This window comes from Glossina fuscipes, unplaced genomic scaffold (assembly GCF_014805625.2).
Source record: "Glossina fuscipes isolate IAEA_lab_2018 unplaced genomic scaffold, Yale_Gfus_2 43, whole genome shotgun sequence".
Classification (NCBI taxonomy): Eukaryota; Metazoa; Arthropoda; class Insecta; order Diptera; family Glossinidae; genus Glossina; species Glossina fuscipes.
Window position 1 is genome coordinate 1,134,338 of NW_023998427.1, and position 25,991 is coordinate 1,160,328.

Sequence of the window (25,991 nt, forward strand, 5' to 3'; positions counted from 1 at the left end):
TTAATGTAAGGGCTTTTTCCCCACATCTAACAGCCTAGCGTAGCTAGATGACGTCAAATTTTTTCTTTTTTTTTTTCTTTTTCTTTGTGTGCACAAATTGAATTTTCCTCCCAGAAATATGTACACGTTGCTTAAATATAAATCTATTAGTATTTTGGGCTGAAGTTTTTGCATACAGATTAAACAGGGAAAAACGAAGATATTTACATTTACAAGGTCACATGCTTTTTTTGCTTTTTTTTTTTTTTTGATAAATATAAACTATTCCTTGGAAAAATTCTCCCTAATGTAATTTAGGTTAAGTTCTTCGCTTGTTTGTGCATCCAGTGATTTAACTGGAATGTTATCTAATTTCTTGAAGCCACAACTAACGGAATTGAATAAATGCGAAAAAAAAATACATGATTTATTAGACATTATTTCAAATAATCGCGTAACGAGGCAATGCCTACAGTTTTATAAAGTATCATAGGTAATCGGGCCCTTTACGCACCCAACTACCGCTTCAAATTTGAGGTTATAATTGAAAGCATATGTTATATGCATCCAATTCATCCAATTGCCTCAAATTGGTCGCACAGGGGTTCCTAACCCGTGGGAACGGTAGTTAAATGATAAATTCGAGTTGAAGTCTCTAGTCTTTAGGATGATGCAAATCGAAGGTCGTGACAGTAAAAAAACATCGCAAAAACTTTCGTATTTTCACTACTCTCTAGCTTTGGTTTCTGTTCGTTTGACAAACACCTTACCCCTTAATCAAAGATGTACGTAGTTTCCACCATATTCGAGTTCGTTCCACTACCAGTAATCTTTTTTATTGTTTTTGGAAGATAATGAAAACATTCTGTTTGAAAGCACCGCTGACGCAAATTCATTTTTAAATAACAGCGGTTGGGCTATGGTTCTCGATATCGAGCAAAAACACTATTATAATTGGAAAATGTTACTTAAATGCAATATTACAACCGAAAGAGTTTTCCGACGGCCATAAACTCTCCATTTCTTATAACGAATCCATAGCCAATATCGAGAGCCATAAATCGGTCTGTAATTCTTTTAAAGAGCTTTGCTTAATGCGTAAATCCTGTCATGACATCAAATTCTCTAACTTTCTAAAGTTTATGTCCTATCTCTTGGCTCAAACTGATCGACAGTGGTTCTTAATCTTTGGCATGGTTTTTCTACCAAATATATATCGTGCTAGTTGAAGAAAAATGTAGCCATCTCTGCGTGTGAATAGAAACGAAGTACACTAAAAACTTCCTCTCAGTAATAGTTGGGATTACGAATGAAGACAATGGAATTTTAGTTTTTGAAAGCAGTAAATAATAATAAAAAATTATTTTGATTTCAATTTATTTATTTGGTTTATTATTGAAAAAGTGGCGGTGGTTAGGCATAAAAGTAAGTAAGTGAAAAATTCATAAACTAACCCGCCGTTTTTCATTCAGTCAATCATCAATTCTTGTTCTTATTCTTATGAATATTTCTTTTACGAATTTCTTCATATATTTTTGATCATTCTGGCAAACTTGCCCGTTAGATTGCCGAAGAATGCTAGAGTAATGTGGGAAGAGATCCTGCGACTGTCCGCCAAGCTCTGCAAAGCTCTCTTTAGCTTCATTAAGTGTGCCAGAAGGAGTGGATTGATTCTAACCATTCTCATAAGCATTCGTCATTAGGGCTAAAACATGTCGGTGTACCAAATTTCATCAAAATATCTCAAAAATTTCCTTCTCTTGATTAAACACAAAAAGGGGGATGGACAAGCTTAGATGTGATGCCAAATCGATCGGTATAATAAAAGATGAGTCTATGTCAAGTCCTTCGAAGCGTTGCATACGTCCGCACCCGGTTTCACATGCAGCGTAAGATGCAATGACATAATGATGATGACGATATATTATAATTACGATAAATTACGTAAGACGATGTTATTTTTTGAATATGTTTTCATTCAGTATGAACGCGCTTTGCGTCAGTAACTTTTTGCGAGCCCTCTTACGCTTACGTAATGTGTTACGCTTGCACTGCCGTTATACCCATGACTAGCAAATGCATCATTATTTTTTTTTTTTATGGAAATGTGAAATATGCAGCAAGCGTTTGTCAGAAATTCAATACTTTATCAAATTGCTACTGACATCAGCTGGAAAATTTAATGCAATTTAACTTATGCGTTCGCTTCGAAATGGAGTAAAAAGAAAAAAAAAAATAAATATAAAATCGGTCTGACAAAAGCATTGCTTTTACACAAAATAAATTAAAAGTAATTAAATAAAGCCCATGTGCTAACGTATCGACTGTTCGTAAGTGTCGAAATTTTGTTTAAAATATATGTACGAACGAAAGTGCATAGTTGAAGTTTTCCTTTTTTTCTTCCTATAAATATCTATAGTTGTATATATGTGTGTGTTTAAATTCACATATACACATACATATACATACTCGCCCACAAGGCAAAATAAAAAAAGAAGTAAGAAGAAGAAGAAGAAGAAGAAAAGGCAAAAGAAAAAGAAAACCCATTTTGAAAATTAGCAAAGGCAACTAAACAAAAGAAAAAAAGAAACAAAAAAAAAAAAAAACAACAAAAAAAGAAAGCAAAATAATCAAGCACACAGTATAACAATTTTATGTTGAGTTTTGCCGTAGCAGTAAAAATAGGTCAATTTGATATATATTCTCACACGCATAAGCACTTTATGGAGAAAAAGTCAAAGTGAAGCTGTAATTGGTGGTGAAATCACTTGTACATATATATATATATATATATATACACCTTGGTATGTATGCCAAGATATATAAATGTATGTATGCTATATATGTATGGATGGATGTACGTGTTATTAACGTATATATGCATGCATATATAGTATGCTTACTGATGAAAACGCATGTGCATGTGCATGTGCATATGCATGTGCATGTTCTTGTGTATGTGCATATACGTTCAGTATATACCTTAACTTATTTATTTATATATGCAGGCATGCCTATGTATATCCATATCCCATATTACACAGGATATGCTAAGTGCTCTTATAACGGGACATATATATATAGTAATATATATATATATATATATATATATATATATTTATATTACTTTCTTTTTCGTAATTAAACTTCTATATACATAAATACATGCATGCATATATATATATATATATATATATGAATGTGTTCTCAGTACATGCAGAAAATTTATGCTCATACGAAAGCTTGTCCTTTTTTTTTTTTTTTTTTTTTATTAAGTTAAAATTTATCGTGAATAAAAAACAAAAATTTATGAATATTTATAAAGATAAGCTTTTATTTTAGATTCCGGATTTGTCAGCGATCAGTACTTTTGCCCTGCACGACAATATATTGGAATTTTCCAAAAAAAAAAAAAAAACTTCCTTTTACCTATGCACGTAATGTCTACCTTCTATTCTTAATCAAAAGAGCAATCGTTCTCTCATTTGAATATCCTGAGTTTATATACATAAGAATAGAATTTTTGCGAGCACTTTAGTACCTTTCAATTTTAGCATACGTGCTACGTACAACTTTGTGTACAAATTCGTAATTTTCCTATAGATATTATTTTCCAATTGGGTTTGGCGATCTCTTTGCTTACTCCTAAGCAAATGCTTATTTTAAAAGTATACATATATCTTCAAAATTTGCAATTACTTTACTCAGTAATTTATTATTTAATGTTAAGTAATAAAATCCTTTTTTTTTTTTCGATTCCGCCTTTAGCGTCATAGGAAAAACAAAAATTTAACAAAGAATTACAAAAAATATTATTATTGCAACAGCTTTGGCGATTTTACGGCGACGGCTATATTTACATAGAATCATACCCCAAAAAAAAAATAGCCATAGTGAAAATAGTGCACATATCAGACTCAATCACTTAACTTGGCAACACATCTGCTTACTGACGATTAATCATATCTGTACCTTGCACCATTTATGGCGCAAGAGTATATTTAGTTTGTGCGGATGTGTACAAAACCCAGAAAGACTTGATTACACCGATCGATTTAGAATCAATTTAGGTCTTTTCATCTGTTCATCTGTCCATCCGTCCAGTTAAAACTCAAAAGTACTTGGCAATACTTCTCGATATAGAATCAACTTCTGCATCGATCTAGACTTGTCTTTATATCCGTCTGTCTGTCCATCTTGCATTCTTCTGTGTAACTTGTAAATTTTTGGGAAATTTTGGTGAGATTTGATCTACTGACATGTTTCATCGTAAGTACGAACACTATGAAAAGGGGGTTGAGATCGGACCACCTTTTCGATCACTTCCCATATAACGTGGTATTTTAAAAAGTAAGCAAGTTATATTTGGTGGAGGCTGAATCTCGCATATCCGCCACTACCCTGTTCGCATTGTACACTCCAAACTCTCTTATTTGATATCCACATCGTTAGTATTAGTGAAAAAGAATTAAAAATGAGTATACCTTCAACCTCCAGTGATGGGTATAATAACAGTATTAAGCAAAGTTATGTAGAGTATTTATGTTATATATAAATGTTCTTATTTGTTTATTATTGGTTTAATGTGTTCAACCATTTTTTTTTCTTTTAATATGTTACCTGTACGTGTAGCACGGAAAAGGAGAAAGAGATAAGTGAGTGCATGCCTGAATTGTCAAGTGTTATGGTGCTACCGATTGACCCACTCACTAAGGATACGTCGAAGTGAGGGCAAACGACACTAAGATTTGAGCCCGCGATCTCTGACTTGATTGTCACGATTCTTATCCGCTCGGTTACTCATGCTTTATTCAAATGTCCAGATTCAAAATGGATTATTCGAAAAGTTATCCTTACAGATAAATGTTTGATAAATATAAACTTTCAAATAAATTATGTACCTTTTCGAAAACAGATGGAAAAATGCCCAACACATACATGTACAATTCATTCTACTCTTACTTACTGTTTGCATTTGAATGATAAGTAACCAAGATTCGATTGAAACTTTTCCACTTTACTTTTGCCTTACAACGGAATTTATGAGTTTTCATAAAAAAAGAAAAAAAAATAAATAAATACATCTTCAAATAAAGAACAAAAATAATATAAAAGCTAAATATCCACCTGAGCGACCAAAGGCCAGGAATTTCGACTAGTAACGCAATGGTTGTAAGTTCGAATGTCAAGTTGGGTACCGTACCTTTCCAATCGTGTTCCAAGTATAGATTACATTTAAAACGTGATCAGTGTAACAAACAATTGTTATTTAATTTAACGGAAATGAAAGAAACGAAACTCTTTTGGATAAGATGATTAGATAACCAACAAGTTCAAAATAGAGTCGCCCAATACCTTATTCGAATAACACGAAATATCTTTCAAAATAGTTTATAATGATGTTGTAATCAGTTCTGCTTCCATTCCAATCAACAACATAATAATATACACGCTATGATAATTTGAATCGAAAAAATCATGACGCAGTCTAAACAAATCATCATCGTTCGACTATTGATCGTAGCTGGGACACCAAGGTCATGTTTCGCAAAACAAGATGAATTTGCATTGATGAGAGAGATTAGTGAGAGCAACTGTTGCACGAGAGATGTTAATAAGATGATTTTGCTAACCTAATGAATCTCGAGCACGTATTGCTTGTAAAATCCGTCATGGAAGTGGAAGCAACCCTCTCTTGATATGCATCGGACACAGTTTCTTCTAATTATCACTTGTCGCAATCGATAGCTTAGGGCCTGTCTGGGTGTGCCATCTTCTTATGACGACATCAAAGTGTACGTCATTTTGTGGGGATAGCCTCAATGAAACAGTTTCACCCTCAACAAGAAATTTAAATAGCGAATCAAATGTGATCATTAATGCTTAGTCCCAAAGATCATTTACTGATTTATAACTTTTTTCATAATTCAATCATATTCATATCGACTAACGTATTCTCTTTATATATATATATGTAACTCTCTTAAAACTGATATGATTTTGTTGTTATCTGAAAATACTGAGTAACTTTTATTCATAAAGTGATCCAGCAAAATAAAGGATATAGCATAAGAAAAGGCGCGACAATTACTTTGAGATGGACCCTCCCAGCAATCAATCATTAATCATCTCTCACGACAAAGTTGTGCTTTTTAATGCATATTAGGATTCCTCATGGACTCTTACCCCACATGTAGGTTTAATTGCAACCTCACCCAATTTTGTTAAATAAATTCAAGACCAAGTTGAACTCTGAAACAATTTTATTATTACCAGAATTGTGATGAAAAGTAAGTCAAATTTTCAGATAAAATAAGTAAAGTAGAAGAAGAAGAAACAAATGTATTCGCGGTATAGATGAAGGAAAATTGTCGAAATCACAACAATATGCGGTAAGGCGAGCTATTCCTACTCTAATAATATATATTTAAAACGTAAACAAACAAACACACACACACACACACACACACAGCCTCGTTCATTCTTTTTATGAAAGCATTAGCTACGTAGGCTTTCTGGCCTTTTCTTAATTTTATCTTACTTTTTATTTGCAATCTTTTTAACAAGTTTTATCTAAAATATTCGAATGGTCATAATGTAGAGTAACTGAAATATGTGAATAGATTAAAGTTTATTGAAAAAATAGGATCTGTTTACAAAACAACAATCGAATATAATTGAAAATATTAAACATGGATCTGTAGTCAGTCTAACGTCTATAGGCAAACGAGAAAATTTTAACAATAAAAAAAAAATTTTAATTTTCTTTTATAGTGTGTGAAGATGTAGATGTGTGTATGTTTTTTTTTTTTAAATTACATACACATATATATATATATATATATATATATATATATATATATATATTCTTATTAAAATACATTGTTCACAAGTTTGCCTTTTTCCGCATAAGTGTTGCAAATGATGATAGTACGCCTGAGGGCGTGCAAGTGTATCGAGAATATGATTTATTCACTATTGTGTGTTATAAACTCTACACAATACCTTCAGCATTATCAACGATGCGACATTCCTTGCATGTATATAGCGTTGCGTATATGCGCTTGTATTCATACATTTATATATAAGAATGTAACAAATAAGTTTTTGCTTATTTTCTATTACACATATATTGATATCCGCTTTTTTATGAAGCAAATATTGTTGGCATTGTATGCATACACATTTGTCTACAAATAAACCATCTGGTGTTTGTTCCTTTTTGCGAAGGCTGTTCTCCTTTTCGTATACTTTATATCAGCAACTCACACACACACACACACACACACACATATATATATATATATATATATATATATATACATATACATATATATATGTACCGCATACCTATTGAGATGAACTAAAACATTACATGCGAGCATATGTTGAATGGCTTTGGAAATTTCGGGATTATTCTACATCTGTTTTCTTCTTCTTTCTCCTCGGTTTTCTTCTTTCCCAAAATTTTGATATTAATACAATCTAGACTTTCAATCTAACAGGTTCGGTTTTCTTCTTCTTTTTAACATTTGATATTTCTTCAGACAATTGATGCCTATTCATGGATGTATTAAATCTATTCTAAATTTTGTAGCTATAAAGCAAACGAAAGAATATGAAGGCTACATTTCCGAAAGTCTCAGTAGTAAACAAAGCATAGATAATCGAGAAGATGGTTCGAGAAGCGAAGGTAAGAGCATCTGACGCACTCGCATTCATGGTTAGCGTGCAACGAGATTGTTACAGGAAAACCAAGGCAATGTATTAGAAGAGAAGCTGTGCTAGCACTCAAATATGCGGAATAGAGGACAGGTAGCTAGTCTGGCTAGTATAGCTGTTATCTTTTGCTTTGCGATCACAACCGATCCTGCTTTAGAGATTCTGCTCTTCACGGATAGCACGTAGTCTTCAGACCTTTGCGTGTCGAGCTAATATTCAGGAACAGTGGAATTGCAACGCAACTATGGGCTTGATCCGAAAATATGCAGCGATTTCACATAAACTGCACTTTTATTAACCGCAATGGGTGACATATGTATGTGTTCTCACGCATTTTACATGCGGACCCAAAAGGATCATATGCACATGCGATAACTGACGCGATATTCCCGTGCGAGTATTATCGTAGGCAGGCATCGACATTAAGCCCCTGCGCTCAACGTCCGTGCATTGTGGAAGACGAGACACAAGTTATGCAATGTCATGACAAAATTAGTTCACTTTTCCCTCTACATGAGTGAATGATGAGACGAATACGAAAAAGAAAAATCTAAAAAGCAACCAAATAAAATTGAATACACATATAATTAAATTTAATATAATTTAATTAATGTAATTTCCCCTAAGTATTTCGATACACATGTTTGACCATTACATACACAAATGAAATCTTGGTTTGATTCGGCCAATCGGAATATGCTTGAAAGTTTTAACCTACACATTCGAATGATTGTAATTGTTAACCTGAGTCAATTTTAAATCCCGCACTTTTCCCATTTTGAACTTTGGAGCTTGAATGACTTAACATTTTTTCTTTTTCATTCGTTTTGTTTTTTTTTTTTTTTTTTTTTTCATTTCCCCTCTTTTGCCAATAGCCAAACCAATATGTAGTTTGTTGTTTGATTGTTTCCACTGTCGTATTGAAACTTTGAAAGAAAAGACAATCTTTTGTAGTCCGTGTTGCATGTACGTATGTTGTTAGTCCTTTCAGCCATTGTTCAATTATTTAACATATAATAATCTAGAAAACAGATTCATTCCAGGCTTTCTATTTAAAAATATTATTCACATTCTAATAATAGCCTACATCTATAGATGAACTGACATGCTTTCTCAGTGTATGTTCAATATTTTTTCGAAACTTAATCCCGCAAAATATAAAATGAAGAAAGTCGCTTAATATCATAGAGATATATTTTAATATATACTTGCAAGACACGGTTGCATTTTCAATTTTGTCGATAATCGAAAATTCAAGTTAATTGTGAGATATTTCGTATGCTGAAGACATTGAAAGGCAGTGCATTGAAAGGCACTGCTGTTTGTACCGAGTTTGCTCACGTTGGGACATACCGCCCGCGTGACAAATGGACAATTGTAATGGCAAACTTACATGAATTGAATATCGTATTACTGCCCCAGTTATCGTCTTCTTCTAACTCACCCACGATTTTGTTTATATTGAGAAATTTCTAAGGGCTCTCAGCAAGGACTGGAAGATAAAATGGTTTAGAGAAAGGCTCATTGCGGCCATTGAAACATATTTTAAGTTTGCTCACCATCATTACAGTGGAGCGGGGCCTCACGCTCAATAAAATAAAAATAACGAAATAAATAACGAAAAATCATGTCTTGCGTCCATGTGAATGTTTACTTTTCATGGGAGCTCGAGTACGACACGTGCAAGATTTTTATTATTTTTCACGTATTTTTCAAGTAAAGTTCCATAAATTAGCAATATATAGAGACTTTATTGTCATGAGAACGTTTATGTGGAGTAGGGTCGAAAAAACACATATACTCGATTCAACCTTGATGCAATTATCTTTTATGTGAAATTGCTGTAATGGATCCGTACTCATCGTAAAATATAAAAAAATTCTACCTTTTCTCATATAAAGACTTAATTTTAATGAGAAGCCCTTACACCAAATGGGGTCCCCAATATAGATTTATATGGTTCCAATTTTCTATAGTTAATTTTCACGTCCAACTGCTGTCATTTTCGTCGTAGACTATTAAAAGCTAGATCTTTCTGCCATATGGTCGCTTGGTTTTCGTAGGACGGCTTATGTGGGAGATGGTTGTTAAAAAGGTTGCATCCAAATAAATTTTTTCACATCAATTCAAGACGCCGAAATACTAATACGCTATCCAAACATTTTGAAAATTTCAAACTGTTTTTATGTAACGACCTTTTTAAAATGCAACGTTATATGAGAAATTATTTTATTATATAAATGATGCTATCAAATGATAATTCTTTTTCAATAACGTTTGACCTTGGATCGGGAGACGTTAGTTGATCAAATTTCGTAAAAATATTTTAACAATTGCGAGCTGTAAGTTGAAAAAGATCGACGGACGGAGAGACAATTTCACACCGATTCAAAATTACTTTTTAGAAAGTGTTCGTGTGCGAAAGTGAATAGTCGGCATGATAAGCGGTGAGTCTATCTCAAAACCTTATACGTATTGCATTCGCACTAATTTAAGATACCCTTGTACCGCATTGTAAGGAGTTTTAAGAGAGGAGACAGTTAAATGGACGGAAGACCAAGCAGATACACAAACTTAAATCGCTTCAATAAATAATTTGTAATGAATGGATATAATAAAGATCGATTTTTTTCGAAATCCTTTCAGTTTTAGCATAAATCCGTTCACAAGTGATATAGGGTATAAAAAAAGCATCGTTGATCTAACGAAAAAAAAAAAATTTTTTTCTTCGCCTACCTTGTCTTCGGAATATTGGCCGCTGCATTAAAGCGCGGTTCATCGATCACGATCTCAATGATCAGATATAAAGTTGGCAATAAAAAAGATTCGTAACGTGAATATGGTCCGCTTTCAATATGAACGAATATAACAGCAACTGTAATATGCTATAGTAATTTTAATTGCAATTATAATTGTAACTGTAACTGTAATTTCCTCATTGTACACACAGTTGTATAATTTATGTAAAATTTTTATGCAAAGATGTAGAAAGCTGTATAGCTTTTCTTTTTTACTGATGTGACCTTTAAAATTCTCTTCTCTTCTCTTCTCTTCACTGCTCTTCTTTTTTCATTTGTATATAAATACATTCTTCTAAATACATATAAATAAATGTACACACACATATAAATATACATGTATATATATAAAATATGTATTAAAATAAACTGATATAAATTAATTCTTTACAAAATATACGTAAGCACAAGCATTGGGTACGTCTTCTTCGTTTTATGTGTATTTATGCACAATGCTTTAGATATACATAATAAAGCCCAAGAAGAGAATTATTTTATATATGTAAGAGAGAAAGTATATAATGTTTAAGAGAAAAATAACCTTAAAAAAAAAATTCGAAAGAAAATTTTAAAATTGCATATGTATGCGGCGTATGTACGTGTACGTGTTTAGCTAAAGGATAACAACGTAAGCATATGCAACAACTTTATCAAATAAAAGGCATCATCATGTTCAATGCTTTTACGTTATATGTACGTACGTAAAAACGTATAATATATACTCAGAAGCACATATATATATATATATATATATATATATCTATATACTAAAATAAGTTTAACAGTAACAGGCAGCATAGTGTTGACGAGTTCCATTCCATATTGCTGAATTGACTGAACTCTGACATTTTCAAGGCTCGAGCTTTCCCGGGCCGGGCACACGTTTTATGTTTTCGCTGCGTTGTTGTCTTTCTTGTGTCGTTGATAATACCTTAGTGTATATATATATATATATATATATATATATATATATATATATATATGATGGATGCTATAAAGCATTCTCGTATATTTTACATATGTATGTTGATTTGTGTTAAACTTTTCATTTTTTTTTTTATTTTTTTCTTGTTTTTACCAAGGAAGTGAGGTAAAAATGCTGTCATTTAATAAAAATTATAACATAATAGTCACTAGGAGTGAGTTAGATGAGATAATTTTGGACTTTTCATAAAACTAAGGTTTGAAGCTGTGAAAGTCTATACTTTTGCAAGGAGTTTAACAGCTAAAGCATCCAAAATAAAAACCTAATATTCCCAATCAATCATCTTAAAATCGTAATCAAATTAATTGAAAAATCTTTAAAAACAAAATTTCAAATAATTAAAATAGAGATTTTTCCCCAAAATAATTACGAAATTTTGCTGTGGCTTATAAATAGCTAGAGAATTGAAATTTTACAAAGATTATGCTTAGGATAAATACTTTTTGCAGCCTCTTAAAGCCGGAATTATTGAGCGAAAATTTGAGAGAGATGATAACATTATGCAATCCTAGTTCCATCTTACACCATTTCGTTCCCTTATATAGTGCCTGTTAAACGTATAAATGAAAATACTGCTATATACAGCTCGCGAAAAATAATCTAACATTGTATACAGTCTGACGATAATGATATATATATATATAATAGGTGCTTGCATGTATATTGTTGATCAGCTACATCTAGGTAGTATCAAGTTTCGACCTTTCTCATTTAGCATTAACGATTTTACTCAGAATATTCAGATACCGAGGCTAATCATGGAAAAATCTGTTGCCAAATTATCATCCAATACTTTTAAAAGCTTATGATGGGTACGATGCTGCTCCATCGTATCAAGACAATGAATTGGAAAAGTTGCTGAACGAAAACGCAGCTCGAACTCTCAAAGAACTTGCGAACAGCTTAGCAGTTGTTCTAGCTATCCAGTGTTTCTAGACATTTACGTGCGATGGGAAATGACGCAAAAGCATGGCAATGGCTACGATACGAATTGACTTGATTGTCATTTCGAATTGTTTGGCGGTCACATTGCTTGCGAGGCCGAAAAAGAAAAAGCCGTCTGCGATGTATTGTGAATGGCAATGAAAAGGTGAGCTACAATCCCAAGCACAAAGTCGTGGATTAGTCCAGCTGAGCCATTCATAAACATGATCATAAACTTTTACTATGCATATGGTGAGATCAGCAAAGTGTAGTGTATTACAAGCTGCTAAAACCGAATGAAACTGTTACTCCAAATGTATATCGGCGTCATTTGAACAAATTGAACGATATATTGTTGCAAAAGAGACAGATAGCAGTGGTTAACAGACGCAGAAGCATCTTCATAACCCTCGGTAACCCTCGGCTATAGGTTGCATGAATTATGATGGATGCATGGTTGCAGTACAAATGGGAGGTTCTGCCACATACAGAATACTCACCAGATGTAGCGCCTTCTGATTACCATTTGTTCAGATCGATGCGGTATGGCTTTGCTGGCGCACTGGTTTCGAAATGCTGAAGATATGTGCGAAAACGTTTCGATAGCTGCCAAACCAATATCTTTCTTTCTTTCAACACGGTAAGGCCGTGTTGCTGGAAAGACGGAAACAAGCTGTAGAAAATGATGGAAAATGTATACTTTTGTTCGAATCTCTATAATAAATGTCTTTTTTTCAAGTGAAAAAATGATCAGAATACATGCAAGCATGATTTTATAATGAAAATAAGTGAGAAACAGTAAAGGGCCGCAGAGCACTTGATACTCGATCTTTCGCAGCCATAATATTTTAACTTTTTTTATATGGACGTTAAGATTAAGGGATGAGGTCATTGTAACAGCCTGAAAAAGAGGTGTTCTTTGAGAAGTTTTTTTGGAGTAGGAAAAAAAAGATGATAATATTTGGCCAGTTAAGGGGTTCTATGGCCTGCAGCGTAATTTGTCCGAACTATAATTAAAAAAATATATTTATTATACATGCCTACAGTTAGCGAAGCACGATCGATTTTTTACAAAGATGGATTTCTGACGTATTGGTGAACCACATGGGTGAAAAAGTAAAATTTTTGTCCAAAAGAAAGGACATTGCATTATTGATAAGACATGTTTAGGTTAAATTATCCAAAACATCCTACGTCTTTTTTACTAGAAAATACTATTTTCAAGATGTTATAAAAAACTCGGAGGAAAAAAATTAAGAATTTTTCGAGTTATGCTGTGCGTCCGCGCTAAGTCACATGTGCTCGTATGCTGATATGCAGTTGTGTTTAAAAAAATTCAATCAATTCTTGACCGTTTAAAATATTGCCACACCCACAATTATCTTTTCATACCATCTTTGCTTATTTACGGAATCATTCAAGCCAAAAAAAAACAAAAAAAAAAAGATACCAATTTTTTCAAAAATGTAGAGTGGTCTTTCCTTTTAAGGAGTAATCCGCCTCTTAACTTAAACAAAAACCTTACCTTAAAACAAAAACAAAAAAAAAAAAAAACAAAGAATCTCTTCTAGCCCGCTCGATTTCTTAGGATCGGAGCCTCACGATAATGACTTAAATTGCGTTACAAGTCTTGACAATTTCTGCTTTAATTGCCGTTTAATTGTACCCACTTGCTTAAGGTAATGGTGACTTATTAGAAGCACCCAAAATTATTTCTTTCGATATGCTAATGATTAAAAGTAGCAGAAATCGCCCAACATTATATATATATACGAAAATGTATTTCAAGAATTGAGTAAAGTCGATTTTTGCATCATCCCTTATATTGTTGTTGTTCATATTTTCTCGTTGTTTTTTCGAGAGCTTATCGATTTCTTTTAAATTGTTTTTTCGTTTTTTCTTCTAAGAGGAAATCTAACAAAAATAAGTTAAAACGTTGCAATCAGGCAAGGACGATCATTAAATACCCTACATTGTCTCGCTTGATACAACACCACGCATATCTCGCATGAGAGCCCTTATCAATGAAAGTAATTCCGAAAGTAGACCTATTTAGTCCAAACTTATCACGCCAAGTTTATATATTAAATCATTGTTTTGTATTATTTTCTTTCAAAAAATTTAATTTTTTAATGACATTTACATGGGAGTAATTTAGAAAAAAAAAATTAGTTCCATCTCAAACAAAAACGTTTCATGTCCATTTAGTTTATTTCAATATTTTTCGTTTTTTGTTTCGTATAAGCACTTTTTGAAAAAACCGAGGAAGAGCGATTGTAAAAGTATTTGTAAAAAATACTTCAATTTTCAGTAATGTGTTTCGTTGGGACAAAATCCACCAAAGTGTCTTACAAATTGCAATCTGCAGGATAAACACAAATTTACCTTTCTTTCAGACACCTTTCCTTTACCTTTTTCGGGAAAACCGAAAAACGGAAATACGGAAACACAAAAAGATGGAAAGATCGAAAGTGGGAAACTCGGGTGGACTGAATGACGGATCGACAAAACGATAGTAAGACGGAAGGATGGAAAAGATGGAAAGAGATGAAGAGACAAGAAAGAAGACCGAAAAATAAAAAGATAAAAAGACGGAAACGGAGGCGGGAGCTGAGATAGACGAAAGGACAGGAAGAGAGAAAAGCAGAAGAATGGAGAGACGGAAAATCGAAAAAAATTCAAAGACAGGCCCATGTGCCTACACACTGAGAAAATTGTTTGTGAACCGGATATGTATATATCGATAGTGGCCCGATTATCTTTGGTTCTCTCTATGCGTTGCATACATCCGCACAAACTTAATACACTCTAACCTCTCCACGGTCTAGGCTATAAAGAGAAGAACAGAAAAAATGTTACAGAGAAAAAAAAAAAAAAACAGCTTTCCATTTGCAATTTCTATATTATCCTTAAAATATGGCTGACCTTGAATATGTTCACAACCATATCAAATATGCACACGTTTACTACTATTAGCTTGCATATGCTTGCGTTGTATATATTTGTATAGCACCTACATCTACACTTATCCTTTATTTTGCTCGTTATTTGATTTTTTATTAATAGAACTTTTATGCAATCGTGTAATTGAAATAAACTGCCAATCATTCTTGTTAATCCCTGTGTGTTTTCTCTTCTGCAGAACATATAAGTTTATAGTACCGTAAATATGTGCTACACGAACACGGATATTATAAGTTATGTATATAGCATGCCGCAACGTATTGGCGCATAACGTGCGGGGAAAAACAAGGGATAACTTCAAAGTATGCTGAACCGATTCGATTCGATAGAAATGGGAAAAGATTGTTGCAAACGTTGTCAAAAGCCACATTAGGAAACATAAATAAACGTATAATTCGTTAAGATTTTTCCCATTACGCTCGTCAATTCATCTCTTTTTCCAGAAATTGTTATCAACGTGTACAACTGATTTACGACATATATTATTTATATACGACATAGGGCACGCTATAGAATTCATTTTCGTTCTATTTCTTAACCAAATCTCGTATTCGAACAGTAATAAGGATTAAAAAACTCGGACCAAGACGATTACAATTTCTTTTTTATTTTAATTTTTTTACTTATGCTATTTAAGCATTCAAATGTCTCGGAGATTTATTTATCTCAGTTTAAACATTGATGATGATTGAGACGGAGATGTTCTACGCTTTTCCCTATAATTGACATCATTTGCTGATGTAGGCGGACAATGTATTTGTATTTTATGTTTGAACTTATGCGATTTCAATTTGCACGATTTCTCATAATATATATATATATATATATCGATCGAGACGTGAAAAAAGAGAAAAGAAAAAGAAAATCAAGATACTAAACCTATGCTAAAAGTTTCAATTTGAACAATGATATCAATACTAGTGCAACTGCAAATTGATTCTCGGATGTCATTGGAATTTGAACGAACGCTGAGATTGAAACTTAGCCGCCATGACGTAATTTATAAGAATATGCTTTTTTATTTATTTTTTTTTTTTTTTTTTGCTTAAGATTAGTAAAGTACTGAACTTCTTTCAAATAATGCTTATCTCCTTTTATACAAGTGTAATGAACATATGCGCGACGTTTGCTTATAGTACCCAAACTGACTTATATATAATTCTCATTTTATTTAATCATATTTTCCCACTTTCTATGAATAATGCGCCATTTAAAATTATGGATTTTTTTTCCCAAGAGTATACAATGCTGTGTAAAGCAGGGGGCGAGTGTACTATAGAAGCATATAGTAAAGAAATAATCATTACAATTCATGCGTTCTACACTCTACACTCTACAATAATCGTAATAGAAAAAATTAAACACACATATGTATATTCACACACATCTACACACCTACATATATATATATATATATATATATATATATATTTATATATACCATTCGCTAAGTCTCCGGTCTGACACGTACACGGAAACTTCGTTCACAGACCCATATGATTTTGCATGAGAAAGATCTGTTAGAAGTAAAAGCTGCGGTTGCTCACACCAAGGAACGATATTTCGATGACTGGGAGTTCTATCCGGAGCTGCTATAGACGTTCATCGAAACTGTTAAAAATCAGTTGGCAAGATTATCACATCCGTATTTCGGGACATTTCGGGCATTGTATTTTGTTCATCAACTATCTTGAAAAGAAATAAAGGATTAATAGCGAATATCACATGTGATTATTGGTTCAAATGGATGTAAAAATCAAAAAAAAGAAAAGTCCTTATATGCAAAAGGAAAAAGTATTGCTTCTCAAAGACAATGCCTCTCTCACATAAAATAAGTTGATGAAAGCGACGGTTATATTGAAGGAATTGCTTCCCTACCCACCGCATTCCCCAAATCTGGCCGCCAACAACTACCGATATTTCGCAGATATCAAAAAGATGCTTCGAAGAGAAAAAAATTGACTTCAATGAAGAGGTTATTGCCGACCCTGAGACCTATTTTGAGAGCAAAGACAAATCATTCAACGGAAAAGGCATCAAAAAGTTGGATCAGCCTTGAAATTAACGCATTACACTTGAAGGAAAGCATGTCGACGAAAAACGTTGAATCTCTAAAAAAATAAATTGAATTTTCTTACACACACACAATTCGACCGGAGACTTATTGAATGGTACGACTACGCGCATGTACATATATCATTAAGTTAAAAAAAAAAAAAAAAAAAATTTTTTTAATCTAAATAGCTTTACTTAGTGTCAATGTATACAATTTAAACCATTATAGAGATTTATAGTGTATTGAAGACGTAATAGATAGTCCTTAGAACATTCCATAAATATTACATATAGCAATTATAATTTCAACTTAAATGTACAGCATATATATATGTGTATAACAATAGTTACAAATTATAACATATTCGAGTTTTCTCTATTTTCACCATTTTCATAACATGTCTTGGCACGTTTCAATTCATTAATATTATCATCGTCTTGCGCATAAATATAAACCTTTCAGCAAAGTCAGTCCTATACCTATAATAGCACAATAGTGTCGTAACGTCTATCACTAATATCGCTTAACAAAAGGCGACACATAAACGTAATCATACAAAAAATTCATACCTTCGTATAGTCTTGATTAGCGCACAATTTTCACTGGTCTCTCCTACGCATATCTAACAACGTTTACTCGTTATACCGTTCGCTAAAGATGGCACCATACTTAACGTCAATGGAGAACGTTGCAGAGAAACATGATTAACATAATGATTATTTTTTGTAGAATGAAGTAGGCGATCGACTTGGGCGATATGTGATTTTAATGCAATTGCGCAACATGCCATAGATACTCTGAAACATAACATGAAATTATATTGAAACAAAAGTAACATCAACCGATATATAAACTCGAAGATAAAATTCATATTAATTAAAATCTTTTACTGTTTAGCTTTAATTAATATAAAGATTAATAAAAATGAAAAAAACAAAAAAAAATTAATTTGATTCATGCATCGGCCGGGAATCGAACCCGGGCCGCCAGCGTGGCAGGCTAGCATTCTACCACTGAACCACCGATGCTTTTGCACCCGCCTGCACTTTTAGCATAAATATACAGTACTACTACGTAAAGTAAACGTACATTATATACTTTATTATTAAATGAAGATTGATGGCTAGCTGGCTGGACTGGCTGACTGATTATATAAACAAAAAAATCCAGAAAAATAAAGCTACAGCAAATATTTATATATAATTAACTGCTTTACTTAATGCATATTTCATATCATTTACATGTCTCGACGCGGCTGGTTCTTTCTTTATAAATATATACTGTTTTTACTCCATTCATCATTAACTGTGCTTTGTTATTTTGTCCGAATAAATGATTTACATTTACAATTTTATTTCATTATTCAGGTTTGCAATGCAATGCAAAAATTTTAGTTTAACAAATTTATACTTTACTCCTTCGCTACATTCGTATTCGTATGTGAGAGACATAACTTTAAAACGAAACGAAAGGTATACCAAATTCTTAGCATGCTAAACTAGTTATCGTCGTTTTTAATACGTTAGCAAAGATATTTAAGAATAAATTTTACATTACATAAAACTAATAATGTAAAAATGTAATTACATAAAACTAATAAAATAATTCGACGTTTTGCTTGTTTTTGAATTTTTTTTTTTTTTTTTTTTTCATGATTTTACACGTTTTAGTATTTGGTTAAAGATTTTCAAAGTGCTTTTTAGTTTGTTGTTACACTTACTCGTTACTTGTCAATGTTATCATTGTCGTTGTTGTTTTTATTGTTCTTTTTAAACCTTAGGTTATTGATTTTTTGTTTTTTTTTTCTTTTTATTATTATTACTATTATTATTATTTTCTTTTGTATTAAGCAAAAGTTTCCTGCTGCTTATTGTTTCCGCTTTTACTTAAGTTTATCTTGTTCAAGAGATTTTCTTTTCTTATCCTATCTGCTCTTAAGCACTGATGACCAGGCAAACAAGAAAATATATAATATTTCTAGCAATCAAAAGGAAAAAAGAAAAATTCCTTTTATACAATTTTTAAAGGATCGAATTTCAAGGTTATTTGTTTTATATATAAAAAATCTTATGTATTGCACTTGCAGCTCAGAAAGAAGAAGATTATATTAAGTTATTAATTGAATTCCTTTTAATGAAAGCAAAGCCGATTTAAACGAAATATTGAATTAAAAGTGTATTAAAGTATTAAAAGGCTTTAAGCCAAGCAACCTTGAATATAACATCTAAACTATGTATGTGTTTTTCGTTTTGTTTTGTTTATTTTTCATTTTTATTTTTTTTTAACTTCAGGGTATACAACAAATTAAATTGAGATTTTCAACGATGACCATGCTTACCGTGACTTCCCATTGAATTGTCCATATGACCTAAGATTTCCATAAATAATAATAATTTTAGCAAGCATTCATCGTAAAGATTATCAACTGTTTGGCAAATCAAGACAATTTGAATTAAAATTTTCATCCCCTTGATATACGCGTGCATATGTATATGAAAGGCATAAGCACACCACACACATTACAATTTACGAGCACATAATAAATTACCATAAATTTAGTCATATGGTGACAGTTGAAATCATCATCACTTAACCCAATGTGTAAAATAATTTAATTAATTTTAATAAAAATTTTACATAAATAAAACGAATGAGAAAATCAGGTTCGTCCAGGGTCGAATTTAGAACATTTTTCGTTACTCGCAAATAACAAGTTATGTATGACAAATAAAAAAACTATAGTGGACCACTACTCATAACCCTTACAGTTATTCTACGATTTTTTAAAATAAGATATTATATGGGAAGTGATCGAAGAAGTAGTCCGATCTGAAGTGTTTTTAATAGCGTTCAAAAAACAGAAAAGCACAAAAAAATACATGGACAAACGGCTTAGATGAGCCTATCTGAAAATTTTCTGAGTTTTACATACGTTCGCACAGACTTAATATACCCTGTACCAGGGTGTAATAATAAAAATATTATTATTATTATTATTATGTAGGGAATACGCAGCGTGGTCTGAAAGATCTATTGTGCTCGCCCAAGCCCCTCGCGTTTCAGTTATAGAGTTCTTATGAATCTATCTTCCTTATTCTCTTTAGTGCCACCAGACCACCAAGCAATATGTGAACTTATAAAGTTTTCGCCAAACACTTTGTGTCTGATTCTACAAATGGTCTCGCATTCACATGGGATATGAAGAGACTTTTCATACATCCTTTGGCAGAATCTGCATGAACCTCTCTTAAGGATATCTATGTGTTTTAGGTGAAATTTTGGGGGTACTGTGACCCGCGTAGACGCCGGTGACCAAACGTAAATTGCTTCGTCTTACTTTTAGTGCATTATATGCTATAGCGGAATATGTTATCAATTTTTTCGCTTGCCATTGCTCTTCTCTTCGCGATATTAGTCTCTAGTCTAGGCTTCTTGGCACGCCATAGCACGGTTACGGGTATATCACGGGCCCTCAGGCTCTCCTATTAGCCCGACCGTCAATCGGTCAGTCCTTGCCTACAATACCTAAATGGCCAGGTATCCGTCCATATTAACTTGACATCATTGTTCTTGTCCAACTGATCCAAGGTTTTGAAGCGCTTCAACACGAACCTAATTGTTATTTTCTGCGTACAAACGCAGCTCATTTTCTTTATATGAGTGATACAAAAATTATTTTTTGAATGGATTTCATTCAAATCTTTAATCATTTATTTATCATGAGGAAATGGTTGTAATTGACAAAGTGTTTTGCTACAAAACAATCATCTTTATTATTAGAATGGATTTTGAAAATTTATTTTATTGTTACTACTGCACAACCAGATAAGGGAAAAGAGAGGTCTGGCAGATCTGCAAGACATTTGCGCGTCTGGGTGCAGAAGGTTTCTACTTTCTTGAGAGTACGTTTCTCGAAGGTTGACACGCCACCCACCGAAACAATGCAATAATCATTGATGATGCCAACGTCATGACCATGTCTAAATCAAATTATCGTTAATAAGATGATAAAAACGATTTTTTCTTTTTCATTTCATGTATACCTTGGCCATTTGAGATCACCACAATGCCACCATTCCTTGCGCTCAAAATCAAAGTTATCGATATCCGACAGAGAGATTGGAAGGCCGTTCTTGTCAAGGCCAAGACCACCAACAAGGTAAAGTTCACCATTTCCCATTACACAAAATCTTCCAAACAATCTAAAAGTAAATCATAACAACTTCATAACATACAGTGTAGAGCAGAATTTGCTCAAAAGCATCCTAATACGTTATCTAAGCAAGATTAAAATCTAATTTTTTGCCTTTTATTTTTTTATCAGAGAAGAAGTTGAAGTCAAAGTCAAGATGTGAAGTAAAATTTTGCTTTTCCCAATATGCCAACGTCTTAATATTCTCTGAATATTCATGAGGAGTAAATATACTGCATTTTTTTGTGCTTTTTTTTTTTTTTGGATTGTTATGTAATTATTGTATTATGAGTGAGTATTTACTACTATTTTAAGCCTAATCGAGGCAATTCCATTAAGAAGTAAATATGGTTTTGAATTTCTGTAAGAAACGGACAGATGGACAGACATTGCTATATTACATTTATATACATTATAAAATATTTAGCTTCATTTAAATTTAAAAATAACAATCATAATTAAAGGGTACGATTAAATTCAATAAAAAAAATATGCAAAATATTGCATAATATTGCGTAAAGCTTTGGAAGCAAACATTGATTGATGTGTTAAGTAATCCGCTTACCTCGGCATACGCAAATGTAATTTTAATGGAATCCATTGCCCAGTGAAACGTTCGACGCCATCCCCTCCCGCTCCGTGGTCGTTGCCATATGCTAAATTCCTGGTATCGCTATTACTCTCATGAATGCATTTCAAATTGTAAATCTCTATTGTGTCAGTGATTACATTTGCGCTAGTTTTGGTAATCTCGCCGCCATCGTCACCCTCACCGTCACCACCGTCATTACCGTCGTCATCACCACCACCACCACCACCACCGTCACCACCACCACCCATCGCAATAGAGCCCTCCTTGATTATGCCACCCGCTACCCAGATTTCGTTATTAACTATGGCAGCAGCAAATCCATAACGACCCTTATTTAACGGTGCTTTCTGAAATCATAGATACGTATTTACAAAGAGTGACGAGAGTTTATGCACACGTTACAATCAGGACAACAGCTAGCTAGCTAACCAGTGATAGCAGAGCATATTCTCAGTTTCCATATTCGCCTACAATAATTTCACTTTATGAATACACGCCATATAATTAAAATAGTTTTCTAGTTTTATCTATAACGATTGAATTAATTCATTCAAACTAATTGCATGATCAATATTTTCCTGCATTGTGTGCATTACAGCAATGCACTTCACTCTTCTATCTACTTCGCATACACTTTTTCATTATTTTCGATATTCACGTCGAACCCTGAAATTTTGCCTTACTCGTTCCATGGACTTATGTACATATTCCAGAATGCAATCATATTTCCTCTCTCTCTCTTCATTCCTATTCTCTTTATTGCAGTTTTCATTAAACTTTTCTTATTATAGTTTGTACAAATGATTGATTATTCGCTTAGAGAAAATCCCAAGCAAAAAGAATTATTCTTTTCTCTTTTTTTATACCCAGGACTGAGGGATGGGGTTACAGTCAATTTGTTGTTTTTTTTTTTTTTTTTCATAATTCATGTAAAACCCAAAGAGAAGCTTCATAGATCCTATAAAGCACAACATATTCTTGATTAGCATAAAATTCTGCATTAATTAAGTCATGTCTGTCCGTGGAGAGTAAAATGCGGAAAGCATAGTGGTGGCTGTGCGAGATTCGGCCCTTGCCGGATATAACTTTCTTACTTATTTTTTATATTTGATAAGTCACTATGTCCCCTATAGAGGGGGAGATATTGACGCTTGAGAAGAACTATAAATGGAAGGCGATCAAGTTGTGATCAACTTGAAAGTTAAAACATGTGGAACGGTGGTTGAGACTGATTAAGCTGTTAAAGAACTTGAAATTTGCTTCAATAAATCTCTTTTATCTCTGTGGAAAACTTGCCGTGGACGTGCACGTACCTAAGGACTACATAGCCCACATTTCGCCGAAACTCAAGAATTGTTAGAGTGTTGGACACGATTTTTCCGCACATAAGCATCTGAACTCTTCATTGTACGCGATCGAGAGGCCCCAGTTAAGATCTAAATAGTGCTAGGCACATATACGAATCTAAGTTTAGCCGAATGTAGACCGTGCAAACAGTGCGAACAGTGCAGTGGTTCTGTCCAACGAAAGTCATTCTATGTATATTCTCATACCCAGATCATCAAAGTTCTTCAACATTGACGCATTAAGAGCTGCCCGTATTTTGTTGACGTTAAACGTTACCCAGTTGGGCAGATCCGATACCGATATTTTGTCTCGTTTTGTCTCTCCATACGTTGTCTCGTTTCCTTTTATGTTATGTTCTTTGGTTCGAAGAGAACGAACTATGACAGATAGGGTTTTCGGTCCCGCACCTGAGGGGGAGCCATTCAGGGAGAACGTGAAAGAATACAGAGCACTGTCGTACTCGTGCGTTCAGTGAAATTTGTTTGGAATAAATTTATCGATTACAAGTTTTTTTTCTTGAAGGCAAAGACGTATTGTCATTTTCCGTCGACCGCCTTGGCGATAACCAACGCAATAAGTGGCGATAAGGAAAGAATACAGAAGTGACACACAGTGGTTCCCAATGCCAAAATATGAATGGTCGTGAGAAAGAGCTCTAGTTGATTTTGTTGCAGCCCATCAATGTTTGGAATATGCGTAGGTTAGTCCTTAAACTGTGCTTAAACCGTGTTCCTCTCGCCACCTATAACAATTTTCCTGTCATTGCATTTATAAAATATAAAAGATATTGAGTTGAATGCGGTCTCGAAGACACTTGAGGAAACCATCCTTTCCACATTTGGCCAGCCATCAAACTACCCGAAATGCAACGTACGTGCCCAGGTGGTAAATTTTACCCATAGAGATATAAGTTCCGAATCCTAAGAAAGTATCAAAGATCCCATAAAGTATATATTAGATCAAAGAAAAATTTGTAGCATTTTTCCTTATACACGGCTTTAGAATCGCATGGCACTAATCGTAACAAGTCATACTATAACGCGTGTAAAAGATAACAGTCCGTGCATACTTAGAAAGGGAACATTATGACATAATTCAGTCCGAAGTAATTACATTATAAAAAGGGGCGAAGACCATGAGAAATATTCGCTGTTACGTGTTTACAATGCTTTATCAAAGCCAGCAGAACGCAAAAATGTTTTGCTCGTTTACCCTCTGGATATTTTCACGTTGTGACTCCAAACGCCAGATCCTACACTTCGACTTGATAAAGTCGACGAAATGCGTTACAATATTAAGAAAATCCTGTATACTTCATCTTATGACGTTGCTGCGTCGAAATAAAAAAATATTGCAAATTATTTGCAGTCTTACTCTCATGTTGGAATTAATGTGTTTTTTGCGCTCGCTTACCTTTATCCATATTTTACGTCGCACACTATAAAACCAAACTGAATTAAGTGCTACACCGTTTGTGCTCTCACCGCCAATTATAAAAAATCCAATGTCATGTCTACGCATGTCTTTGCTATCTTGGCAATGTGAACATATTGTTGGTTCATTAATGGCTATAACAGCAAAATCTCTGCGTGATTCGGGTAAACTGCTTTCGAAAACCCATTTCAACGTAGTCGGATCAAAGCACCATATAGACTTTTCGAATGTCTAAAAAAAGTTTACAATGCGAAAAACATCTTAAGTAAAACGAATTAAAAAAATTAAATAAATAAATGCATTTTTTCCAACTCAGTTTCAATAATATTTTAAAAAGTATAAAGAGAAAAAGCATATCGAAGCTTAGTGAACGTTCTTTCTTGTTTAACTATAAGGAAGTTGGTCGATAGGTTCAAGGAAACTGTAGATCAAATATTTATTTAACTACTTAACTAACTAAAACGTAACACAAATTTGAATGTAAAGAATAACTTGTCATCCGATCGCGAGCCCTCTCCATCAAGTATCACCGTACGGAGAACGTTCTTTACAATGACTTTACCTCGAAAACTAACGTCCGACCAAACCTATTGGTTTTTCTAAACTACCTTTCAAATGACGATAAAATCGCATCACAGTTCAACCCTCTTGCTTCTTTTCGTATTCATGCTTTATGAAATCAGGCAAATATTATATCCAAGCATATGTTTTCTCTTTCAATTTCCCATTTTCGGATTCCATATGCCGTTCTATGAAAACTTTGCAAACTTGTTTGAAACTTTTACGTTACAGAGACAAACGTCTCTGAGCATTTTCACAGTTTACACACACACACACACACAGTTCACTGTTTACAATTCTTACAATTCTTACAACTGCGAGAACTGCAATGGCAGACAATAATTTCGTTTCTAATTGGTTTGGAGAAAACATTTCCTAAAACCGAAAATTCGATCCCATATGTGGTTCACTTGCAAAACATTAGAAAACATTAGCGC

General features: G+C 33.3%; 1 protein-coding gene and 1 non-coding gene across 2 annotated transcripts in view; both read right to left on the bottom strand.

Annotated features, from left to right (window-relative positions):
• Positions 1-18,385: 18,385 nt before the first annotated feature.
• On the bottom strand, positions 18,386-18,456 carry Trnag-gcc. Its single transcript has one exon. It is a non-coding gene; the product is annotated as a tRNA-Gly (tRNA).
• Positions 18,457-20,953: 2,497 nt separating this feature from the next.
• Positions 20,954-25,991, bottom strand: part of LOC119637189 — an 11,821-nt gene continuing 6,783 nt past the window's right edge. Inside the window, exons 11-14 of the mRNA XM_038033044.1 lie at positions 24,973-25,224; positions 22,186-22,559; positions 21,472-21,630; positions 20,954-21,408 (exon numbers count right to left, since the gene is read on the bottom strand). Coding sequence (XP_037888972.1) covers positions 21,225-21,408; positions 21,472-21,630; positions 22,186-22,559; positions 24,973-25,224 — 969 coding nt within the window. The 3' untranslated portion in view covers positions 20,954-21,224. The remainder of the gene's footprint in view (positions 21,409-21,471; positions 21,631-22,185; positions 22,560-24,972; positions 25,225-25,991) is intronic.